Below are 23,743 nucleotides of genomic sequence, written 5' to 3' on the forward strand. Positions count from 1 at the left end.
TCTTCAGGGCAGTGTTCCAAATGTCCTGCTCCCATTCAATCTGTAAGGGCTTTCCCAATGACTTTAGTAGGAGCAGGTTAAACTGGCTGAAATGTTTTGAATGAAATGATTTTTTTTATTGAAAACCCTTTTCTTTTGGCAAAACTATCAGTCTTCCAAATTTTAAAAAATTTTGCCATTTTAAATCAACATTTTATCAAAGTGCTTATTAATTTACATAACTATTTTGATCAAAAAATATTGCAAAAAATGACAAAAGGATCCCTGTTAAGCCCTGCGGGGAGCGAAATTCGGGGTCCCAAGCCAAGGGCTCGGTCTCGGGCTGTGGGGACAGGGGAGATCGCATAGAGATGAGGGAGAGGGTGAATACCTGTAAGCGACAAACACAGCGGGGGGGGATAAACACTGGATCCCTGTTACCTGCCCACCCCCAGCGAGGGCAGCTCTGCGCTCCCTGCTGCACCCGGGGGGGGGGTCTCTCCTCCCCCCAAGTAAGGGGACCGGTGGCGGGCCAGGCGCTCTCCATCCAGCCCCGGAGCGGGAGGAGGCGCCGTCGCTAGGGCAGGGAGCTGGTAAACTCAGCCGGCTGCTGCCTTAGCAACGGGCTCGGGCCGAGCCTCCCCGGTGCGAGCGGCGGGGCCGGGGCTGCCCTGGCCTCCGGGCCCCGCGTTGGGCACAGGCCGGGATGGCGGCGGGCGGAGCCCCCAGCAGCCCTGAGCCCTCCATGTACAGACACAGACCCGCCTCCGAGCGGACTCAGGTAACGGCCCCTGAGACCCTGGCATGGCCTGACACCCCTCCCCCCAGCAGGGTCCTCCCCCCCCCAGAGACCGACCCCCCCCCCTCGGCATGGCCCGACCCCCCTCAGAGACCGATTTCCCCCCCCCGGCATGGCCCTCCCCCCCCTCAGAGACCGACCACCCCCCGGCATGGCCCGACCCCCCCCAGAGACTGACCCCCCCGGCATGGCCCGACCCCCCCTCAGAGACCGACCCCCCCCGGCATGGCCCTCCCCCCCCCGAGACCGGCCCCCCCCGGCATGGCCCGACCCCCCCCCCCAGAGACCGACCCCCCCCCGGCATGGCCCTCCCCTCCTCAGACTCCCCCAGCAGGGCCCTCCCCCTCAGAGACCGACCCCCCTCCGGCCCGGCATGGCCCTCCCCCCTCAGAGTGACCCCCCCCCCGGCATGGCCCTCCCCCCCTCAGAGACCGATTCCCCCCCAGCAGGGCCCTCTCCCCCTCAGACTCCCCCAGCAGGGCCCTTCCCCCCCAGCAGGGCCCTCCCCCTCAGAGACCGACCATCCGAGACACACACCCCCAGGCCAGCAGGCCTTCCCCAGACTCGGCACGGCACTTCTGAAAGGTTGCCGACCCCTGCTCTGGAGTATCTGAATGGAATTAGCTTTTGCAGCCTATATCTTTTTTTGGCACAAATAGATACACAGAGCTTCTATATCCCGAACATTATGTACATAGTCCCCTTTCTTACCAAAGCACTGGTAATCTGAAGCTGCTGCTGTGGAACCAAATTGATTTAATCACTATTGCATGTATGGTTTAATATTCATGTCCCTCATCCTCAATCCTGTCTCTGTTTCTAAAGATTAACAATTTCTCACCCTAATTTTTTCCCCTTCAGGACATTTCCCATTTGTTGACTAGCGTCTTTAAGAGCACGTATACTGCAGATGTTATCGGGATGGACACTGGAACAAATCTGATCAAGTCCCGTGGAGGAGACAATCTCTATCATGAGAAGTTTGTGGAGGAGCTGCAAAAGGTAAAGCAAATAAACAAAAAACAGATTAGAGGCAATTTTCAGAGCTGTTCTGAGATTTAGCAAAATGTTTGTCAATGTTAATTCAGACCTCCCAGGAATTTTTTTCACAATGGTTTCCTAGAATCGCAAAGACATTTTCATGAGCAATTTGAATGTTAGTGGCAAACATCCTTCTTGAGACCAAATTTGCTCATAGAGCTCTCATCTCAATATGTATTAGCCACCTGATGCTCCTAACTGTTGTTCTGGGAGTTTTTTCAGATGTGAAGTAAAAAACAATTATCTTTAAAGTTCCTAAAGCACAACCTGCTTTTACCCTACTTTCTCCCTGCAGTTTCAAGTGGATGTGATAGTCTTCTTACTGGCCTTCAATAAATTGTTGTGTAGTATTGCTGTGTGCTCTTAAGGAGCTGCTGAATGGAGTGAAGTGATCCTTATATAACCATTTCCTACCTCACTGGTGGGTTGTGATACATAATTCATTAATGTTTGCAAAGCGCTTTTGAGACAAAAATGATGAAAAAAGCTATAGAAGTGCAAAGTATTTTTTTAATCATATTGCTTCAGTAGGTGATGAACAAGGATAGGAAACTCTTGAAACTCTTAAAACGAACAGATATTCTGATTTTGGCAACAGACCTTAATTTTGTAGGCACCATCTATCTCTTTGTACTATTCACAGACTCGTATATGACTTGTGCCTCCCCATATTGAGGGGGCACAAATCTAAATGGAAAGACACATGACTGCAACATGTGTCTCCCCTGCTCAGTGCTTCCCCTACACACACACACCCCCCGCCAGCCCTGTGCCCAGCCAGCGGCCTCTGCACTCTCCCCGCCCCACCAACGTTACCTGCACGGGGGGCTCTGTCCTTCTTCTGAAGTCCCTACTCCCCCCCCCCGCACATTTGGCCGCTGTCCCTGGCAGCCGGCCCAGGCGGGGAGCGGGACGGAGCCATTTCTCACGCAGCTGAAGCTGGCTACTGAGGGTCGCTGACTCTGTGCAGTGCAGCAGCTGCCTGAGAAAGCCTGTCTGGGGAGATGGTGGTGGCAGTAGGCTGCCCTCCACCTGGACCCGGCTGCAGGGGAGAGGGGCTGAGTGAGCCAGAAATGTGCCTGGGGGGAGAGGGGATTCTGGCTCACTCTGCCTCTGTCCCCAGCAGCCGGGCCTGGCTGGGGGCAGCCTGCCGCCTCCCCAGCCAGGCTTTCTCAGGCAGCTACCGTGCCGCACAGAGCAGTGACCCTGAGCGGCTGGCATGAGAAGTGGCTGGTTCCGCTCCTTCTGCTCCCTGCCCAGGCCCAGCTACCAGGGTCAGAGGCTGAGCGTGCCAGGGGACAGGGCAGCGGGAGAAAGATAGAGCCCCTCTCCTTCCCCACGGTGGCAGCCCACGCAGAAATCTGGAGTGGCACTTGACCCTGCATACCCCCCACCGCATCGCCTATGCACAGACTGCAAGACAGACAAGCATGAATTTCAGATTCTATATTTTTCTCCTTAATTGAGTTTCTTCAGAAGGTACCGATGCAGTCTGCTTTTTCTTGACAATATCTGAGTAGTATGATTGAATGATCTCTCCTCAAACATTGACGTCTTGTCTTTTAAAATAAGATGCTTCCCAAAAGAAGTAGTTAGCATTAAGATAAACCATGCTATAAAAAAATTATTTTGATTTTCTTTTAAAGTGGGTGGTGCTCTATCCATCTGAAGAACTGGTACAATATGTGCTGCATATTCAGGGCAAATCAGAGCTTTACAAAATCCACTTTCCAGCTTGCTATTGGAGAACAGAAAACTTACAAGTTAGAGGTGGGTGAAACTGAGCCATCAACTCAGTTTCAACAGCAGATTTTAAGCTTTCAGGTTTTGAAGGGTTTTTAAAAGTTGTTTTTAGTCCTACATCTGAACAGATGTGCAGTCTTTCTGAGTCTGCAGACAGGTAATCTTAGAACTTCTCTTGTTGGAGTAGCTGTGGAATGAAATCAACAAGACTTTGGTCGTTTTCACAGCTGATATTGAAAACCAGTAGAAAAAAAATTGATGATAAATGCAATTTTGTTGAAACTGAATTTTTCTCAGATCCAGAATGGAATTGGGGCATCAGGGAAGAGGGACAGAGAGAGAGACAAGAAGTCAATAGCCTACTGTTTAGGACACTCATCTGGGATGTGGGAGACTTGGTTCAAATCCCTGCTCTGAATCAGTGAATTAAAAAGCTTTCTAGTAACTAGGGGAGAGAGAACACTTTAAATTTAATCATATACCTGATATAATAGCTGGAACACAAGCAGGGTCCAAGCATAGCACCTTTCCTCTTTCCAGTAGCAGGGGCTGAAGGTCAGACTTCTCAGTAGGGTATTGCCCCTGGAATTCATTGGTAATTCCTTTCATCATATCTGCCTCTGGTTATAAAGTTTAGTGATCTGACTGGTAGGCATCTGGTAAATGTTTCAAGCCCCACCACAAGTTAATTGTTAGAAAATAATGCATTCTATTCTGAGAGTTTATTCTTGTAAAGCAAAAACATTCTAGCAAGCCTTCAGAAAGAAATAGAAAACATTAATTTTTCTATTACATGTACTGACATTATTAATAATTTGTGATAGCTAAAGATATATTTATTTATTTACGTTCACCAATCTACATGCCAGATTCATACTGAATATAACCATCGACTGACAGAAGTTGACATGGTAGAAAAGCACATCATTCAGGCAAGAGCTCGAGCAACAGCAGCAGAAGAAAGGGCTCTGAACATGTTGAAGGTAGATGTTGGGGAGGACTTCCACAACATTGGATTGCCACCAGGTGAGGTTTCTGGGAATGTTACCTATCCCAGTACACATTTATGGGATCTGGAGCCAAATTCAATGCTCACTTAAGTTAATGGAAAGACTCCCATTGACTTCAGTGAACTTTTGATCATGGCCTTTATGAATACCAAGGTTTAATACTACTTATACTAAAAGAGCAGCTTTGAGAAACTGCAAGGAGAGAATCAAAAAGAAAAAAATTAATCTTACATAATAAGAAACTAATTGGGCAGGTCATTTTCAATGCCTGAAACCTGCCATTAATGGTTCTATACCTTAACTTTATTGCAAGCATATATAAACAGATGTACAAAAATCATTATTACAAATGTCTTCACAATTGCCCTGTTGATAAGTGTTATTACAGGCAGGGAAACTGACACAGAGATTCACCCAGAGCCACAAATCAGAACTGAATGTAGAGCTCTGGGGTTGTTTGATTCAAGTTCTGTGCTCAGTTTACAGACCACATTTCTCTCCAGAATACTTCATTGTAGTGATGTGAAGGAGAGACAACAGAAATGTGGACTGACCATTGTTAGTGTATCTTAAAACACCAATCTTTTGTTTGTTTTTGGTTTTTTTTTAATATTGTAGTGAAGTCCTCCTTCAGATGGTGTGTGGATAATGACCTTCTCAAAAAACATAATTTAATCTGCCCTGAAGATTACATCACTGATAGAATACCCATTACCAAAGCACCTAAAGGTAACTTTTAAAGCAGAGACTAATATGGATTTCTGATAATGCTCTCTAGGACATGAAGAATTAGACGTGGATAGCCTGTGCATAATGTTCTGTACTTCTGCCTAATGAGCAGAAACACGAAGGGCTTTACCATATGAACACTTAGTTCGTGGCAAGCTGGGGTGTATATCTACTGTGCTGTAACCTGCTGTGCACTAAGTGTCCATGTAGAACATATTGCTGTGCACTAGTAGTTCTGTAGTGCACTTTAATGTAGCCTGCTTTGAAATGGGAATAGCTTAAAGAGGACGATGGAACGTTTAGTCTATGGCAACCAGGTCCACGTAGACGTTTTGTGTGCTGCAGGCTAGTGTGAGATAGATTTGCACTCAGCTTGTTGTGAACTAAGTGTTTATATAGACAAGCCCTAACATTTAAAGTACTAAGAATTAGCTTAAAGGACACAGTCAAGATATTACATTTGTAATATATTACAAAAATTCTCCTTTCTGTGTAACTAATACATTATTAAAACTGCAATTTGTTTTAAATATCAAATTTACTTTTCATAACCAATGCTGTTGGTTTAGTTTTTTCAGCTCTCTCACTTTAGACAGGGAATCTGTGGTGGTCAGTTTCACCCTGTGGTTCTTCTGCACTAGCTAATGCAGCAGAATTTATGTGATAAACAGAGCAGAGAAATAAATAAATTATTTAAATGAAAACACTTTTTATTTTAAAAATGTGTTCTGATTAACCTCTGTGCCTTTGTTTTAGAGCTGATCAAAAATTTTCTAACAATGTTTTTCCATCTAAAATGCTGATTTGATTACATTGAAATGTGTTATGGGAACATATTAATTTTGTCTGAAATTTTTATGGGAAAGTATCACAACTTTTTTGATAATGTCAAAATATTTAGTTTTTACTTTATCAAAACTTTTTTTCAATAAGTTGAAATGTTCCACTTTGATTTTATCATTTTGACATATATAAACAAAACATTTCAATACATTTCATTTTGCAAAAAAATGCATGGTTTCGACTTTTTGTCCAAATTAGGGATGATATGAAATTTCAGATCTTGGAATTTCATCAGTATGAGAATTCCATTTTTTTATCAACTCTGTTTAGCCATTTGTAAAGTAGAGATAGTAACTTATCTACCTCAGAGGGGAGTTATAAGGCTTAATTAACTGTTTTTAAAGCACTTTGAGATCCTCAAATAAAAGATGTTAAAGAAGTTAAATGCAGTGTTGTTGTAACTGTATTGGTCCCAGGGTATTAGAGAGACAAGGTAGGTGAGGTTATGTGTTTATTTATTTATTATATTTTGATCATTGTAATGTTATCAGTATGATTTATGATTGAAACAGATTAACCTACTTGAACAAAATAAACTGTAAATATGGGTGAAACACTAGAGCAGTTAAATATTTAGTTGTTTTGCTAACTCCAAGACCAGTCTTGTATTATTAATAATTAGGGCTGTCAAGCAATTAAAAAATTAATCACGATTAGTAGCGCGATTAATCGCACTGTTAAACAATAATTGAATACCATTTATTTAAATATTTCTGGATGTTTTCTACATTTTCAAATATATTGATTTCAATTACAACACAGAATACCAAGTGTACAGTGCTCACTTTATATTTATTTTTGATTACAAGTATTTGAAATATAAAAAAAAAGAAATAGTATTCAATTCACCTAATACAAGTACTGTATTCCAATCTCATTATCATGAAAGTTGAACTTACAAATGTAGAATTATGTACAAAAAAACTGCATTCAAAAATAAAACAATGTAAAATTTTAGAGCCTGCAAGTCCACTCAGTCCGACTTCTTGTTCAGCCAATCGCTTCTGACAAACAAGTTTGTTTACATTTGCAGGAGATATAATGCTGCCCGCTTCTTGTTTACATTGTCACCTGAGAGTGAGAACAGGCGTTCTTGTGGCACTGTTGTAGCGGGGGTAACAAGATATTTACATGCCAGTTGCACTAAAGATTCATATGTCCCTTCATGCTTCAACCACCATTCCAGGGGATATGCATCCATGCTGATGATGGGTTCTGCTCGATAACAATCCAAAGCAGTGCGGACCCACGCATGCTCATTTTCATTAAGTAAGTCAGATGCCACCAGCAGAAAGTTGATTTTATTTTTTGGTGGTTCGGGTTCTGTAGTTTCTGCATCAGAGTGTTGCTCTTTTAAGACTTCTGAAAGCATGCTGCACACCTTATCCCTTTCAGATTTTGGAAGGCACTTCAGTTTCTTAAACCTTGGGTCGAGTGCTGTGGCTAATCTCACATTGGTTCCTTCTTTGTGTTTTGTCAAATCTGCAGTGAAAGTGTTCTTAAAACAAACAACATGTGCTGGGTCATCATCCAAGACTGCTATAACATGAAATATATGGCAGAATGTGGGTAAAACAGAGCAGGGGACATACAGTTCTCCCCCAAAAAGTTCAGTCACAAATTTAATTAACGCATTATTTTTTTAACAAGTGTCATCAGCATGGAAGCATGTCCTCTGGAATGGTGGCCGAAGCATGAAGGGGCATATGAATGTTTAGCATATCTGGTGCGTAAATATCTTGCAATGCCGGCTACAAAAATGCTATGCAAATGCCTGTTCTCACTTTCTGGTGATGTAAATAAGAAGCAGGCAGCATTATGTCCCATAAATGTAAACAAACTTGTTTGTCTTAAAGATTGGCTGAACAAGAAGTAGGACTGACTGGACTTGCAGTCTCTAAAGTTTTACATTGTTTTGTTTTTGAGTGCAGTTATGTAACAAAAAACAATCTACATTTGTAAGTTGCACTTTCACTATAAAGAGGTTGCACTACAGTCCTTGTATGAGGTGAATTGAAAAATACTATTTCTTTTGTTTATCATTTTTACAATGAAAATATTTGTAGTAAAAATAATTTACACTTTGATTTCAATTACAATACAGAATAGAATGTATATGAAAATGTAGAAAAACACCCAAAATATTTAAAAAACGATAGAATACCGATTGAAATGTAACAGTTTGATTAAAACTGCGATTAATCGCGATTAATTTTTTCGAGTTAATTGCGTGAGTTAATGGCAATTAATCGACAGCCCTATTAATAATGTTTCTCTGCTTACAGTAAGCTTCTAAAATGAATACTTTTCTCCCTATTGCTCAGAAAATGTCAATACTTTTCTTTGAACTGCAGGAAATAAAGAGCCTGACTATATCAAGGAAACGTTTAGTTTTAAACAACACATTTCTACAAGTCCAAGGGATCAGAAACATACAGAAATCCCACACTTGAGGAAAACATTAGATAGTCTGCCAGATGTATCTTTATCCACCTTAACGCTGTCTTCAACTCCTGAGCCTAGACATCAGACTAAGAAACCATCAAGTAAGGTATATTTCAGAGACGCACTCTTTTTAGCCTGTCAAACAGTTTAGGACTTATTGCTATCCCTGTAGAAAGAGGCAAGTCCTAGCACTTTGCTATTTTAGTGTAAGTAGTTGCTTTCCATGTTGGAGAAGAGAAAAATACAGTAGTTTGCTGAGGGTGAAATTCTTTATTGATACATAAAGCCTAAGTAATCAGGCATAGGTATTTTATATAACCCCTCCACTCCCCCAAAGCTGCTGTATTTGACACTGAATTTTGCATCACATTCTCTGTTTGTTTCAAAGAAATCTAGTTCCTCTCACAAATCAGCCTGGAAAAATAATATGTACAAAGCGGATAGAGAACAAGACCGCATTTACCTTGCCAGACTTGAGAACCGACACAATTACCTGAAGAATCCACGCTTTTTCCCACCAAATACTCTTAATGGAGGAAAATCTCTTATTTTTCATCAGAAGAAGGTAGATCGAATGATAACAGGAAGAAAAGTGGCATTTGATGTAAGGTACATACCTTGACTCAGACCCTGATCCTGCAGAGAGATTTGCTTTGGAGTTATTCTGGATTTATACCAGTTTAGCCAGAACAGTATTTTCTCCTGTGTATCTTGGTTATAATCATTCAGAAATAATATCTTATGAGGTTTTTGTAATTTTTGTTGTTCATGCCAGTGGATGCAATCAGGACATTCTTAGGCATAGATAAATAACTGACAGTGTAAGAGCTCACTGAATGTTTCTCAAAGTCTCTCCCATTATTTTATTTCAGTGATCCTCAATCTGTTCCTGTATTTCTAGCTATCCCGCCTGCTGTTTTGTTTTCTGAGTATGAAGTTGGTCAGGTTTATGAGGTAAGAGCTTTTTCTTCTACAGAGAATTTATTCTACCTCTGAGAAACTTGATGTCACTCCATGACTTTCATAGCTCCCCCACCCCTACGCAGACTTCCACATAGCTAACTAAACTCTCATGAGCCTCATTTTCCTCTCTTTCAATCATCAGCAGAACTTCCCCCAAGGAGTACCAAGTTGGGACCCTTTTCAACCTCAGGTTGCTTTTGTGTGACATGTCCTTTACTTCAGATGTTGACAGAAATGTTCAGTTTTCCCATCTACAAAATACCTACCTCCTAGGCATGTTGTGAGAATTAATTCACTGCTGTTTGCAGAGTATTATGAATATGAACAGTGGTGCATAAGTGTTATTTGGTATTATATTTTCTTTTTTAAATGAAGATGACTATAGAGCTGCAGAACATGACTTCAGTGTGTCGCCATGTAAGAGTCATCCCTCCATCTACTTCAGCCTTTGCCATTGGACTGGGTAAGTTGCTATACTAGCTCTGAAGATGCAAAATTGTACAAGAACTAATTTGTCTACTTAAATATAATACATTAATTTTTTGTGTGTCCCATCTACAATGCAATCCAGTGGGCAGAACCTTCATCCCATAGAGTCTCATATCACTTTTTAGAGGTTAGAGGTTGTCTTACCTGTCTAGGACAGTCTACATGAAACTCCCAACAGAAGTCTGAGACTCTAGTGGTCTAATTAAACATGAAATGTAGGGAGAGCAGATTGAAACAAAAGAAATGGTATGCATAACACATCTAGACCTGGGCTATGTCTACACTACTGTGGAAAGTTGACCTAAGCTACGCAACTCCAGCTACGTGAATAACGTAGCTGGAGTCTACGTACCTTAGGTCGAGTTACCACATGGTCTACACCGCAGGAGGTTGATGGAAAAAAATCTCCCGTTGACTTACTTTACTCTTCTAGTTGGGGGTAGAGTACAGGGATCGACTGAAGAGCAATCTGCCATTGATTTGGCGGGTCTTTGCTAGACCCGCTAAATCGATCACCAGTGGATCGATCTCAGAGCGTCAATTCCTGCCGTAGTGTAGATCTGCCCTGAGACTGCAAAAACTCATCTAGGTCCTGATTCAGTGCCCATTGAAATCAATGTAAAGAGTCCCTTACTGCCCATTGACTTCAGAGGGAGCCATGAATGTATAAGGACTGCAGGGTCAGGCTCTCTTCTGGTCACACCATTTATGGCAAATTATCTAAGAGAGCACATATTAAGAGCTCACTATGAGCAGCTTTCAAAGGGCAGAATATGGTCATGAAATCACAGAACAACTTTTGTATTTGAAATTTTAAATCACCTGCATTTTCTTTCCTAGGAAAATTTCCAGGAGAGGGTGGAATTGTCGCTCCTGGGATGACCTGCCAGTACACCATTCAGTTTATTCCTGAATATTTAGCTGATTATGAAGATTATATTCTAGTGGAAACGCAAGCACCATACTCTCTCCTAATCCCTATAGAAGCTAGGAGACCACCTCCTGTATTAACATGTAGGTAGAGTCAGGTTATATGCTACAAGCACTCACTAGTTTCTGTTAAGCTTTAGGTCCTTGATTTTTAAAGGGCCTTGACTGTCTCCAACTTTATGGCTCAAAGGATTGTAGAGCAATGTTGCAGGTGCATTTCATACCACTTAGGTGTCTAACTGTCTGATTTACATGCATAATCTGATTCATAGGCATTTAAATGCTGTAAAATATTCCCTTAATTATTTGTATCTGCCAAATTGTGCCAACAGTTATTTTCAGGGTGCAGAGTCAGAGGCCCAAAAATCAGAAGGCACTTTTCAAGCTCAGATTCTATATATTTGCTATGTCCTCGATTATTAAACATTAAATATGTAGGGTGCTGTTTACTGCAAAACTCTCCTCTGAAAATATCTAGCCCAGCCTGTAACATCTCAAATCTCAATCTCAACTGGCATAAATCTGCATAGCTCCATGGAGTTATGCCTATTTATACCAGCTGAAGATGTGCTGTTTTTGTTAGCCATCAGTGATTTACTTTCCCCCAGCACAAAGCTCTTTTACAAAATCTTCTTTATCGTTATCAAAGTTTGATACAATCCTGAAGTACTTGGAGCTGGAAGCATCATTTAATATGGGAGAGTTATAGCAAGTCACAGCTCAAACTGCTACACCTTTAAAGTAACCATTTAAAGTGTTTAGCATCTTTAGAGTCTTAATAATTCATATTCAATAAGTCCATGTTTAAAGAGTAATTGATTAAATAACTATTTTTCCTGCGGTTAGCCTTCACTACATGTGTATTTTCCTTTGCTGCATTGTTTGTTGCAGTGCCTCGCATCATCGATTGTGGTTCCTGCCTTGTGGGGGGAGTAAAAATGACAGAATTGGTGTGCAGAAATGAAGGGTCCAGTAATGGAAAGTTCTGTATAATGCCAAAGAAAGTATGGCCACCTCCTAATTTCAGGGTAAGTGATTGGGAGGAACCATTGGACACAGTTTAGGTATCTCAAAGTATAAAGAGCTTGTGGGCCATGACAATCAGCAGGGTTGGCCTGAGGTCATACATGCTCCTCTGTAAACTTCAAAAAAGGCCCCTTGTATCTGCCACTTATTTGTGACAACAGCACCCTTCCTGGCCTCTGCTCCCCCAAGGTAACCCAGAAAACCGTGAGGATTTTCTTTCAATTAAGCAATGGTATTTATCTTTGAGATTTATTAAAGAAGAAGAATTATATGGAAAGAAAAAAGTTTGTGTCACAGGATGTCACCTATTCTAAATACAGGGCTGGCTCCAGGCACCAGCTGAGGAAGCTGATGCTTGGAGCGGCAGATTGTTCGAGGCGGCATTCTGCCCAATCCTAGGGCGTAGGGTTACCATATTTCAACAAGCAAAAAAGAGGACGGGAGGAGCCCCGCCCTAGCCCCGCCCCTGCCCCTCCCACTTCCCGCCCCCCCAGAACCCCCAACCCTCCCCCCGTTCCTTGTCCCCTGACTGCCCCCTCCTGGGACCCCTGCCCCTAACTGCCCCCCGGGACTCCACTCCCTATCTAAGCCTCCTTGCCTCTTGTCCCCTGACTGCCCCAACCCTTATCCACACCCCCACCCCCAGACAGACCCCTGGGACTCCCACGCCCCATCCAACCACTCCCCACCCCCTGACAGCCCCCCCCAGAACTCCCAACCCATCTAAACCCCTCTGCTCCCTGTCCCCTGACTGCTCCGATCCCTCTCCACACTCCTGCCCCCTGACAGCCCCCCCAGAACTCCCAACCCATCTAAACCCCTCTGCTCCCTGTCCCCTGACTGCTCCGATCCCTCTCCCCACTCCTGCCCCCTGACAGCTCCCCCCCAGAACTCCCAGCCCCCTACCCCCCGCTCCTTGTCCCCTGACTGCCCCCTCCTGGGACCCCTGCTCCTAACTGCCCTCCAGAACCCCACCCCCTACCTAAGACTCCCTGTTCCTTGTCCCCTAACTGCCCCCTCCTAAGACCCCCCCCCAACTGCCCCCCAGGACCCTACCCCCTACCTGTACCCTGACTGCCCAAAACTTTCTCCACTCCCCTCCAAAAGCCCCCCCCCCGTTTCTTGACTGCCCCCTCCAGAACCTCCCTGTCCCTTCTCCTGCCCCCCCTTACCCTGCTGCTCAGAACAGGGTGTTGGGCTCTGTGCCAGCCGGACACATGGCTGAGCTCCCCTGCACAACACAAAACCCGGTCCCTGGCCCTGCACAGGGCTGCCGGAGCGGGCTGCAGGAGGAGGAGCTGCCGGCCGGCTCAGAATGCAGGGAGGGGGGGGTGGGAGGAGGAAGCTGCTCCGGAGTCCAGCCCGGGACTTTCCTGCAGCCCTCCCAGCCGCTCGCTCTGCCGGGGGAGGGGGAAATCCCGGACATTGTGAGTGCTTTACAAATTCCCCCCGGACGCTATTTTTAGCACACAAAAGGAGGACATGTCCGGGTAAATCCGGACGAATGGTAACCCTACTAGGGCGGCACGGCCGCTTTTTTTTTTTTTTTTTTTTTGCGCTCCAGCCGCCCTGTAGGGGGCGGCGGCACGGAGAACCAGAGTGCCCTGCAGGGCAGTCCTCTTCCTTCCCTCCCCGCCGACCGGAGCGGAGCCCTCTAGCAGGAGGCGGCGCAGCGGGAGGGGCTGAGTGGCAGCGCCCCTGCTGTAGCCCGTCTAAATAGCTGGCTACAAAAACCCAACATGATCAATTTATTTTGTTTTATTCTTTTCACTTCAAGGCTGTTGCAACTATTGGTTTTGTGGAGCAAGGTCCATTTGGGATCCGACCTGCTGTTTTTGAGCTAGGTCCAGATCAAGCTATGCTATTAGAGGTCAGTAATTAGTGTTTAATATTTTGTACTTTACCAAATATATGAGCAATATAGGCCATTTTAGAAACCCAGACCAGCAGGGCCATCCCTAGCTATTCTGGGGCCCTATGCATCCCCCGCCACTTCCCCCCCACGGGGGTGGGGGAAGTGTGGGGCTCCACGCCTCTGTTGGGAGGGGAGGCTGACCCCAGACCTCTGCCGGGGAGGGCGGAGCTGGCTTGGGGGGCAGGGGAGAACTGCCACCCAGCACTCACTGGTGGTGTGGCTGGGGAGTGCAGGCCCAGCCCTGCTGCAGTCCTCAGGAGTGGGGGTGGAGCAGGAGCAGGGGCTTTTGAGGAGGGGGTGGAATGGGGGCAGGGCTGGAGCGGGAAGAGGCGGAGCAGGGGCTGGAGCAGCACGCAGCTGTGCAGGGCACCAGGAATTTTGGTGCCCCAAATTTCTTGGTGCCCTACGCAGCTGCGTACTTTGAGTACGGGTAGGGTTGGCCCTGCAGACCAGTTAGGGGTGTGTCACTGCCTGCCCTGTAGCCTTGGCTGCTTCTGTGGTGTGCAGCTTTGGCTCAGAGTCCTGACACCAGCAGCCTGCTTACAGCACAACAATGGCCTCCTCCTGTCTTCCAGCAGCCCGGTTACTCTTTCCAGGGTGACACCCACAGCCCTTCCAGTCCCAAGTCTACCTAAAACCATCTCCTCTGCAATGCCCAGCCCCTCTCACTGTAGTACTAACAAAACCTTATCAAGTCGCTGCTCCTTTAAAAAGGCAGTACACAGTACCAACCTGTAAGTTTCGCTGAGGATTTTACTCTTCAGTTTGAAACATTGCACTTTGATGGTTGTGTAATAAAAGAAGATTATTTATTAACAAAGAACAGATCTTTAAGTGATACCAAGTAAGGAATTGAGATAGAAATGGTTACAAATAAACAAAAGTAAAAATACACTTCTAAGACTAAAACCTAACTCAACAAACTAGAGTCTTCTGTTCAAAGTAGATTTCTCACCACAGTTGTTCTTTCAGCATGGCTGGCCAGTCTTTAGCCAAGGTCCAGCAGAGCCCAAGCTCTTGATTTTTTTGTCTCCTCAGGTGAAGTGTGCCAAATTGGCTTTCTCTCTCTGCTTATATCCTCAAAGTTTATCTTTGTTTTCAAAGTCAAGAAGCCCTCCTGTATCCACCATGGAGTTGATGCCACACTAATTTTTATAGTCTCCACCACCATCATGATAGTTAAATGGTTATCTCCCCCACTCGTTAATTTGATGCCTTTGTTTATCTTTTATGTAAATATACTTCTGTAGTCTTTCTCTTTGCTCAGTTTACATTGGAGACCCATTCAAGCAGGTGCGACAATATTCCTTTGTCTAGGGCAGGATGATTTAAGTCCTATGTGCCAAACACATTTTAAGAACATATTTCCAGCCCATATTTATAATTTTTCATATATCACCCGTACATACACCCTGCCTCTTGGAGGTCTCCCATGCATAGGAAGAATGCACTCACTAAGCCACCCATGAGGAGGCTGTAGTGTACACTCCTTTCCTTCATGTATGTGGACAGTGGTGAGGGGAGTGGTGCCATGGCCCTATCACCTTTTTATGCCTTTGGGGAGGCTTGTACTCCAGGAGGTGCTAGTGAGTAGCATTTGAGAGCATAGGGACTGCAATTATGGGTGCTTGTAAGGGGAGAAGACTCCTGTGCCCTTCCAGCTCTGCTCACATATCCAGGGGACAAGCCCAGTCTGACCCTAATCAAGGGATCCTGTCTGAAGCCATAGACAACAACAGTTTGAGATCACAGGAGTATATCCCTTTCTGTAATGGAGAGAGTCAAATCCAAGAAAGCACTTTCCTTCACAGATTGCCTTGGGAAGGTAGGGCAATCTCTCCTCCTCTTTCCTTTTGGAGCATAAATTCCTTTGTTGCATGCCTGCAGATGCTTATGCTCCATTTTGGATGATGGTTGTGCTCTTTTCGAAGAGGGACTCTCCAATTAATATATAGATCTTGCTGATACTACTGTTTTTTTTGCTGTCCTTTCACATTTTCTCAGATCCAGATTACACAGAGATCTTCTGCAGAGTGCTGATTGGTTGAAGGATGCACAGGGATGGATGAATAACATTGGTAGTGATCTCTGCATTGCTATCCACACTCTTTTGCAGTATATTTAAGACTTGATTCTGCCCTCATTTACATTGGTGGAACACCAGTGAATTCAGAAGACCTACTCTTGATTTAACTAGGGTTACCATACGTCCGGATTTCCCCGGACATGTCCTCCTTTTGTGTGCTAAAAATAGCGTCCGGGGGGAATTTGTAAAGCACTCACAATGTCCGGGATTAGCAGAGCGAGTGGCTAGGAGGGCTGCAGGGAAGTCCCGGGCTGGACTCAGGAGCAGCTGTAGAGGAGCCGGATCCGCCCTGCATTCTGAGCCAGCAGCTCCCTTGCAGCCCAGTCCGGCAGCACTGTGCAGGGCCAGACCGGGTTTTGTTGTGCAGGAGAGCTCAGCCACGTGTCCGGCTCGGCTGCACAGAGCCCAACACTCTGTTCTGAGCAGCAGGGTAAGGAGGTCAGGGGGCAGGAAGGTTCTGGAGGTGGAGGTCAAGAAACGGGGGGGGGCTTTTTGGGGGGAGTGGAGAAAGTTTTGGGCAGTCAGGGTACAGGTAGGGGGTAGGGTCCTGGGGGGCAGTTGGGGGGGGTCTTAGGAGGGGGCAGTTAGGGGACAAGGAACAGGGAGTCTTAGGTAGGGGGTGGGGTTCTGGAGGGCAGTTAGGAGCAGGGGTCCCAGGAGGGGGCAGTCAGGGGACAAGGAGCAGGGGGGGAGTGTTTGGGAGTTCTGGGGGGGGCTGTCAGGTGGCAGGGGTGGGGAGATGGATCGGAGCAGTCAGGGGACAGGGAGCAGAGGGGTTTAGATGGGTTGGGAGTTCTGGGGGGGGCTGTCAGGGGGTGGGGAGTGGTTGGATGGGGCGTGGGAGTCCCAGGGGTCTGTCTGGGGGTGGGGGTGTGGATAAGGGTTGGGGCAGTCAGGGGACAAGAGGCAGGGAGGCTTAGATAGGGAGTGGAGTCCTGGGGGGCAGTTAGGGGCAGGGGTCCCAGGAGGGGGCAGTCAGGGGACAAGGAACGGGGGGAGGGTTGGGGGTTCTGGGGGGGCGGGAAGTGGGAGGGGCAGGGGCGGGGCTAGGGCGGGCCTCCTCCCGTCCTCTTTTTTTCTTGCTGAAATATGGTAACCCTAGATTTAACTCAAAGTAACTGAGAGCAGACTCTGAACATTAGAGACTTTTTATGAAATATGTAAGCTTTTATAATTGATTAATTGATCGCTAGAGTTTTTCTGTAATGAACATCTCTGTATAGAAGTCTAAGAATTGTGTGAAATTAATTATGAGCATTGCTATTTCATTGTGTGTAATCTTCTCTTTTAGGTAGTGTTTTCCCCATCTTCTCCTGAAAACCTGAAGCAAACATTCACTATTGTTTGTGATAATTGCCAGATCAATGACATCACAGTTACAGGTTTGTTTCTAACGTGTTTTGAGATATTTTATAAAGCTGAAAGTACAAGATGATGTAAACATTTTTAAATCAATGGATTAATCAGCGTTTGCAAAGCATTTTGAAGATGTTAACGTCTATATATGTTGTTATTGTTACATTATCATACTAAATGAAACATTTGGAATCCCAACTGCATTAGAAACGTACCTCTTAACTTGATGTGTGACGCTGGCCTTTAAACTATGTGAGAAAGTTCTATAATGAATCATAGAATCATAGAAGATTAGGGTTGGAAGAGACCTCAGGAGGTCATCTAGTCCAATCCTCTGCTCAAAGCAGGACCAACACCAACTAAATCATCCCAGCCAGGGCTTTGTCAAGTCGGGCCTTAAAAACGTTTAAGGATGGAGATTCCATCACCTCCATAGGTAACCCATTCCAGTGCTTCACCACCCTCCTAGTGAAATAGTGTTTCCTAATATCCAACCTAGACCTCCCCCACTGCAACTTGAGACCATTGCTCCTTGTTCTGTCATCTGCCACCACTGAGAACCTAGCTCCATCCTCTTTGGAACCCCCCTTCAGGTAGTTGAAGGCTGCTACCAAATCCCCCCTCACTCTTCTCTTCTGCAGACTAAATAACCCCAGTTCCCTCAGCCTCTCCTCAGAAGTCATGTTTCCCAGCCCCCTAATCATTTTCGTTGCCCTCCGCTGGACTCTCTCCAATTTGTCCACAACATTTCTGTAGTGGGGGGCCCAAAACTGGATGCAGTACTCCAGATGTGGCCTCACCAGTGCCAAATAGAGGGGGATAATCACTTCGTTCAATCTGCTAGCAATGCTCCTACTAATGCAGCTCAATATGCCATTAGCCTTCTTGGCAACAAAGGCACACTGTTGGCCCATATCCAGTTTCTTGTCCACTGTAATCCCCAGATCTTTTTCTGCTGAACTGCTGCTTAGCCAGTCAGTCCCCAGCCTGTAGCAGTGCATGGGATTCTTCCTTCCTAAATGCACTTGTTCTTGTTGAACCTCATCAGATTTCTTTTGGCCCAATCCTCCAATTTGTCTAGGTCACTGTGGACCCTATCCCTATCCTCCAATGTATCTACCTCTCCCCCCATCTTAGTGTCATCTGTGAACTTGCTGAGGGTACAATCCATCCCATCATCCAGATCATTAATGAAGATGTTGAAAAGGACCGACCCCTGGGGCACTCCCCTTGATACTGGCTTCCAACTAGACATCGAGCCATTGATCACTACCCGTTGAGCCCGACGATCTAACCAGCTTTCTATCCACCTTATAGTCCTTTCATCCAATCCATACTTCTTTAACTTGCTGGCAAGAATACTGTGGGAGACCATATCAAAAGCTTTGCTAAAGTCAAGGTATATCACGTCCATCGCTTTCCCCATATCCACAGAGCCAGTTATCTCATCATAGAAGGCAATCAGGTTGGTCAGGCATGACTTGCCCTTGTTGAATCCACGTTGACTGTTTCTGATCATCTTCCTCTCCTCCAAGTGCTTCAAAATGGATTCCTTGAGGACCGACTCCATGATTTTTTCTGGGGACTGAGTTGAGGCTGACCAGTCTATAGTTCCCCTGACTCTCCTTTTTCCCTTTTTTAAGATGGGCACATCAACCAACTCCCTCAGCACCCTCAGATGCATTTCATCCAGCCCCATGGATTTGTGCATGTCCAACTTTTCTAAATAGTCCTTAACCTGTTCTTTCACCACTGAGGGCTGCTCACCTCCTCCCCATACTGTGCAGCCCAGTGCAGCAGTCTGGGAGCTGACCTTGTCTGTGAAGACCGAGGCAAAAAAAGCATTGAGTACTTCAGCTTTTTCCACATCATTTGTCACTAAGTTGCCTCCCCCATTCAGTAAGGGTCCTACACTTTCCTTGACCACCTTCTTGTTGCTAACATACCTGCAGAAACCCTTCTTGTTACCCTTCACATCCCTTGCTAGCTGCAACTCGAATTGTGCTTTGGCCTTTCTGATTACACCCCTGCATGCTCGAGCAATATTTGTATACTCCTCCCTAGTCATCTGTCCAAGTTTCCACTTCTTGTAAGCTTCCTTTTCGTGTTTAAGCTCACCGAAGATTTCTCTGGTAAGCCAAGCTGGTCGCCTGCCATATTTGCTATTCTTTCTGCACATCAGGATGGTTTGTTCCTGTGCCCTCAATAAGGCTTCTTTAAAATACAGCCAGTTCTCCTGGATTCCTTTCCTCCTCATATTAGCCTCCCAGGGGATCCTGCCCATCAGTTCCCTGAGGGAGTCAAAGTCTGCTTTTCTGAAATTCAGGGTCTGTATTCTACTGCTCTCCTTTCTTCCTTTTGTCAGGATCCTGAACTAGACCATCTCATGGTCACTGCTGCCCAGGTTGCCGCCCACATCTACTTCCACTACCAATTCTTCCCTGTTTGTGAGCACCAGGTCAAGAGGAGCACGGCCCCTAGTTGGTTCCTCCAGTACTTGCACCAGGAAGTTGTCCCCAACACTGTGCACAGTCAACCTGTGGAACTCCTTGCCTGAGAAGGTTCTGAAGGCTAGGACTATAACAGGGTTTAAAAGAGAACTTGATAAATTCATGGAGGTTAAGTTCATTAATGGCTATTAGACAGGATGGATAAGGAATGGTGTCCCTAGCCTCTGTTTGTCAGAGGGTGGAGCTGGATGGCAGGAGAGAGATCACTTGATCATTACCTGTTAGGTTCACTCCCTCTGGGGCACCTGGCATTGGCCACTGTCGGCACACAGGACACTGGGCTGGGTGGACCTTTGGTCTGACCCAGTATGGCCATTCTTATGTTCTCCCAGCAGATGTCAGGGTGATTGAAGTCCCCCATGAGAACCAGGGCCTGTGATCTGGAAACTTCTGTTAGTTGTCTGAAGAAAGCCTTGTCGACCTCATCTTCCTGGTCTGGTGGTCTATAGTAGACACCCACCGTGACATCATCCTTGTTGCTCTCGCCTCTAAACTTAATCCAAAGACTCTCAACAGGCTTTTCTCCAGTTTCATACTAGAGCTGTGAGCAATCATGCTACTCTCTTACATACAGTGCAACTCCTCCACCCTTTTTCCCCCGACTGTCCTTCCTGAATAGTTTATACCCATCCATGATAGTGGTCATGTGAGTACCCGACCAAGTCTCTGTTATTCCAATCACATCATAGTTCCTTGACTGTGCCAGGACTTCCATTTCTTCCTGCTTGTTTCCAAAGCTTCTGGTGTTTGTGTACAGGCACCCAAGATAACTAGCTGATTGCCCTACTTTCTCAGTATGAATCAGGTGGCCAATGAGGGGAATTAGCAAGGGAGAAAACTTAAAATAATGTGTGATCCATTCCGTTGGCCCTATACCATTTTGCATTGACTCAAGATTTGATATTTATGATATCAGTAATATATGGTGACAAACTGTACAATCCAGTTTTTGTGGGAAAGATGTGCATTTGGGTTTGAAACGTGTTGTGCATACCCAGTCTTAAGCTAGGTAGGCAATTATGTTACATTTTCTAAGCTAATTTAACCTTTTGATTTTTAACCTAAATGCTTTTCTTATCAAGGGCTTGTAAATACACCTCTACCCCGATATAACGCAACCCAATATAACACGAATTCGGATATAACGTGGTAAAGCAGCGCTCGGGGGGGGGGCGGGGCTGCGCGCTGCGGTGGATCAAAGCAAGTTCAATATAACGCGGTTTCACCTGTAACGCGGTAAGATTTTTTGGCTCCCGAGGCAACGTTATATCAGGGTAGAGGTGTACTTAAGAACTTATATATAATTTCCAGGCTGCCTAATAATTTTATTGAAAAATTTGCCGCAGTGCAAAGGTTTTTATTATTTGCTGTAGTTGTTAATATACAACTCTTTTTTAATTGGTTATTTTCTGTGATAAAGATTGGGGGTCAGATTCTCAACTGAACTCTCATAGCTCAATTGACTTCAGTGGAACTATGCCAGTTTACACCAAATCATATCAGTTTATACTATCTGATGAGCTGGCCTTGCAACCCAAAATGTGTTAAATTCATAAGGAAAATATCTGTATATATTGGTGTAGATTGGCAGTGAAACGATGTCATGAAGGTATTGTAGTCTTAGCATGTTGGAGCGCAGAAAGTTGAGGAAAACCCAGATTTATCAGCAGTGTCTATTGCTATAGGTATGGTCATGAATAAGCAAGCAGTGTGAATAAACTTAACTGCCATATGGTAAACAGCGATTCTTATTTATTTTCTTGCAGGAAGTGGACAGCTGGTAGCTTTAGAGCTTTTATCTGTCACTGGTGGAGAAAGCCACCCAGTCCCTGGTGAGCCTACAGACATAGCAGCACAGCACCTCATACGTTTTGACCCCCAAAATCCACATGCCACAACAGAGAAGAAACTCCTTATAAGAAATTCTACGTATGTAGCTCCTAGTAATAGTATAATAGCACGTTAGGACTGTAGAGTGTTGATTTATGACCTAATATGTGTTACACTATTCTGTTAGATTGTGACAGCAAGAATCCCCCGGGTTGGGAAATATTCATGCAATTAATCAGCAATATGGATAAATGTTATTCTTGTTTGCAATAGCAGCCATGGGCACAATATACATATATCAGAGTGCTAAAGGCAGCCACAGATCACACTCCTGACTGAATGGCTGATCTGCTGCCATATTTTGATACATTGTCAGCTCTTTATACTGTATCCCCCCAGCCCCAGAAGATTTATAAATGGGGGAGTTGGGAACAAAATGTCCTTAGTGGGAACACCTACATCCTAATAGATTAAATTATAAACTCTGTTTGGGATAAGGACCACATCTTAAAGTGCATTTATATTGTGCCTAGTACAATGGGACCCTGATCCTGTTTGGGATCACTGGGCATTGCAGTAACACTAATAATAATAATAATAATAAGAAGAAGAAGTGGAATATCTCTGATAACTGAATTTAGGGGTTTGCAAATAACCAAAGCGTTAATGGGCCAGATACTTACCTTGATTACATTATTGTAAATCCTTAATGACTGTATTGACTTTACTGGAGTGCAGAACCTGACATGGAAACTTTACAGACAAAATGAAAAGTGACAGAGAATTTTGTGTTTGGATTTATAAATGACGGGTCAGATTCTCAACTAGGGTAAATTGGCAGAGCTCCATTGCTATTGTGATTCCCGCCCATTGAGGATCCAGCATCATATTTTCTGTACATTTTGATTGCACTGGCATGGTCACTGCATTTTTATTGTAAAGCATTTATAATAATAATTAATTAATGGAGATATCCTATCTCCTAGAACTGGAAGGGACCTTGAAAGGTCATTGAGTCCAGCCCCCTTCCTTCACTAGCAGGACCAATTACTGATTTTGCCCCAGATCCCTAAGTGGCCCTTTCAAGGATTAAACTCACAACCCTGGGTTTAGCAGGCCAATGTACAAACCACTGAGCTATCCCTCCCCCACAAACTGGCCAGCCTACCTACCTATCTACCTGTACTTTATGAAACAAACTCATATACAATGCAGTAGTAAACAGGTGACTATCAAGAATAGTTTTATAGTTTCTGTCATACCAGGCAGTATAAAAATTGCACTTGTTCTTTTAGTTTCACCTCATTTGCACTCAGAAATTAAAATATCAGCTTCCTGACATACCTATTGTGTAGTGTGAGATTTTAGATGTCACAGTGAAGTGGATTTTAAAGCCTACTAAATTATACAAAATTCCCCATGAAGCAACTCAATTAAGCAAACATTCTTATTGACTGCATTCTAATTAAGTGGCATGATTGGCTAACAATGCATAGTCATTTACTTAAATGTCGAGAGTCTAAGCCTGACCTCATTTTACAACTAAATATAGAAACCTGCCTACATAATAACTAGTGGTACAGTCCAAACCCACTGAAGTCAATGGGAGTGTTTCCATTGATTTCAGTGGGCTTTGGATGACATTTCAGAAAGGGAAAAGTTTGTCAGGAAAGGCTACTTCTGTCACCTAAATGCTTCACTTCATTATAGGTTAAGGCGGCTAGAATCATAGAAATGTAGGGGTGGAAGGGATCTTAAAATGTCATTTAATCCATCCTCCTCTGCTGAGGCAGGATTAAGTATACTTAGACCACCCCTGGTAGGTGTTTGTCTAACCTGTTCTTACAAGCCTCCTGGTAGGTGTTTGTCTAACCTGTTCTTAAAAGCCTCCAATGATGGTGATTCCACAACCTCCCTTATTAACCTATTCTAGCACTTAACTATTTTTATAGTTAGAACGTTTTTCCTAATATCTAACCTAACTCTCCCTTGCAGCAGATTAAGCTCATTACTTCTTGTCCTACCTTCAATGGACATGGAAAACTATTG

The 23,743-nt window shown here is 44.6% G+C and overlaps 1 protein-coding gene across 5 annotated transcripts in view; it reads left to right on the forward strand.

Moving 5' to 3' along the window:
* The first annotated feature begins 555 nt into the window (after positions 1–555).
* DLEC1 (DLEC1 cilia and flagella associated protein) overlaps positions 556–23,743 on the forward strand; it is a 58,485-nt gene continuing 35,297 nt past the window's right edge. For 2 of the 5 annotated variants that reach the window (XM_042859680.2, XM_005297130.4), the window contains exons 1-13: positions 556–760; positions 1,640–1,780; positions 4,432–4,588; positions 5,191–5,301; positions 8,499–8,695; positions 8,978–9,198; positions 9,462–9,543; positions 9,928–10,015; positions 10,882–11,055; positions 11,863–11,999; positions 13,775–13,867; positions 17,290–17,380; positions 21,631–21,793. In XM_042859680.2, coding sequence (XP_042715614.2) covers positions 686–760; positions 1,640–1,780; positions 4,432–4,588; positions 5,191–5,301; positions 8,499–8,695; positions 8,978–9,198; positions 9,462–9,543; positions 9,928–10,015; positions 10,882–11,055; positions 11,863–11,999; positions 13,775–13,867; positions 17,290–17,380; positions 21,631–21,793 — 1,730 coding nt within the window. In that variant the 5' untranslated portion in view covers positions 556–685. Of the gene's footprint in view, positions 761–1,639; positions 1,781–4,431; positions 4,589–5,190; positions 5,302–8,498; positions 8,696–8,977; positions 9,199–9,461; positions 9,544–9,927; positions 10,016–10,881; positions 11,056–11,862; positions 12,000–13,774; positions 13,868–17,289; positions 17,381–21,630; positions 21,794–23,743 lie in introns of those variants that run through there. The other 3 variants (XM_005297129.4, XM_065586719.1, XM_005297134.5) reach the window with 3 other exon arrangements.

This window comes from Chrysemys picta, chromosome 2 (assembly GCF_011386835.1).
Source record: "Chrysemys picta bellii isolate R12L10 chromosome 2, ASM1138683v2, whole genome shotgun sequence".
Classification (NCBI taxonomy): domain Eukaryota; kingdom Metazoa; phylum Chordata; order Testudines; family Emydidae; genus Chrysemys; species Chrysemys picta.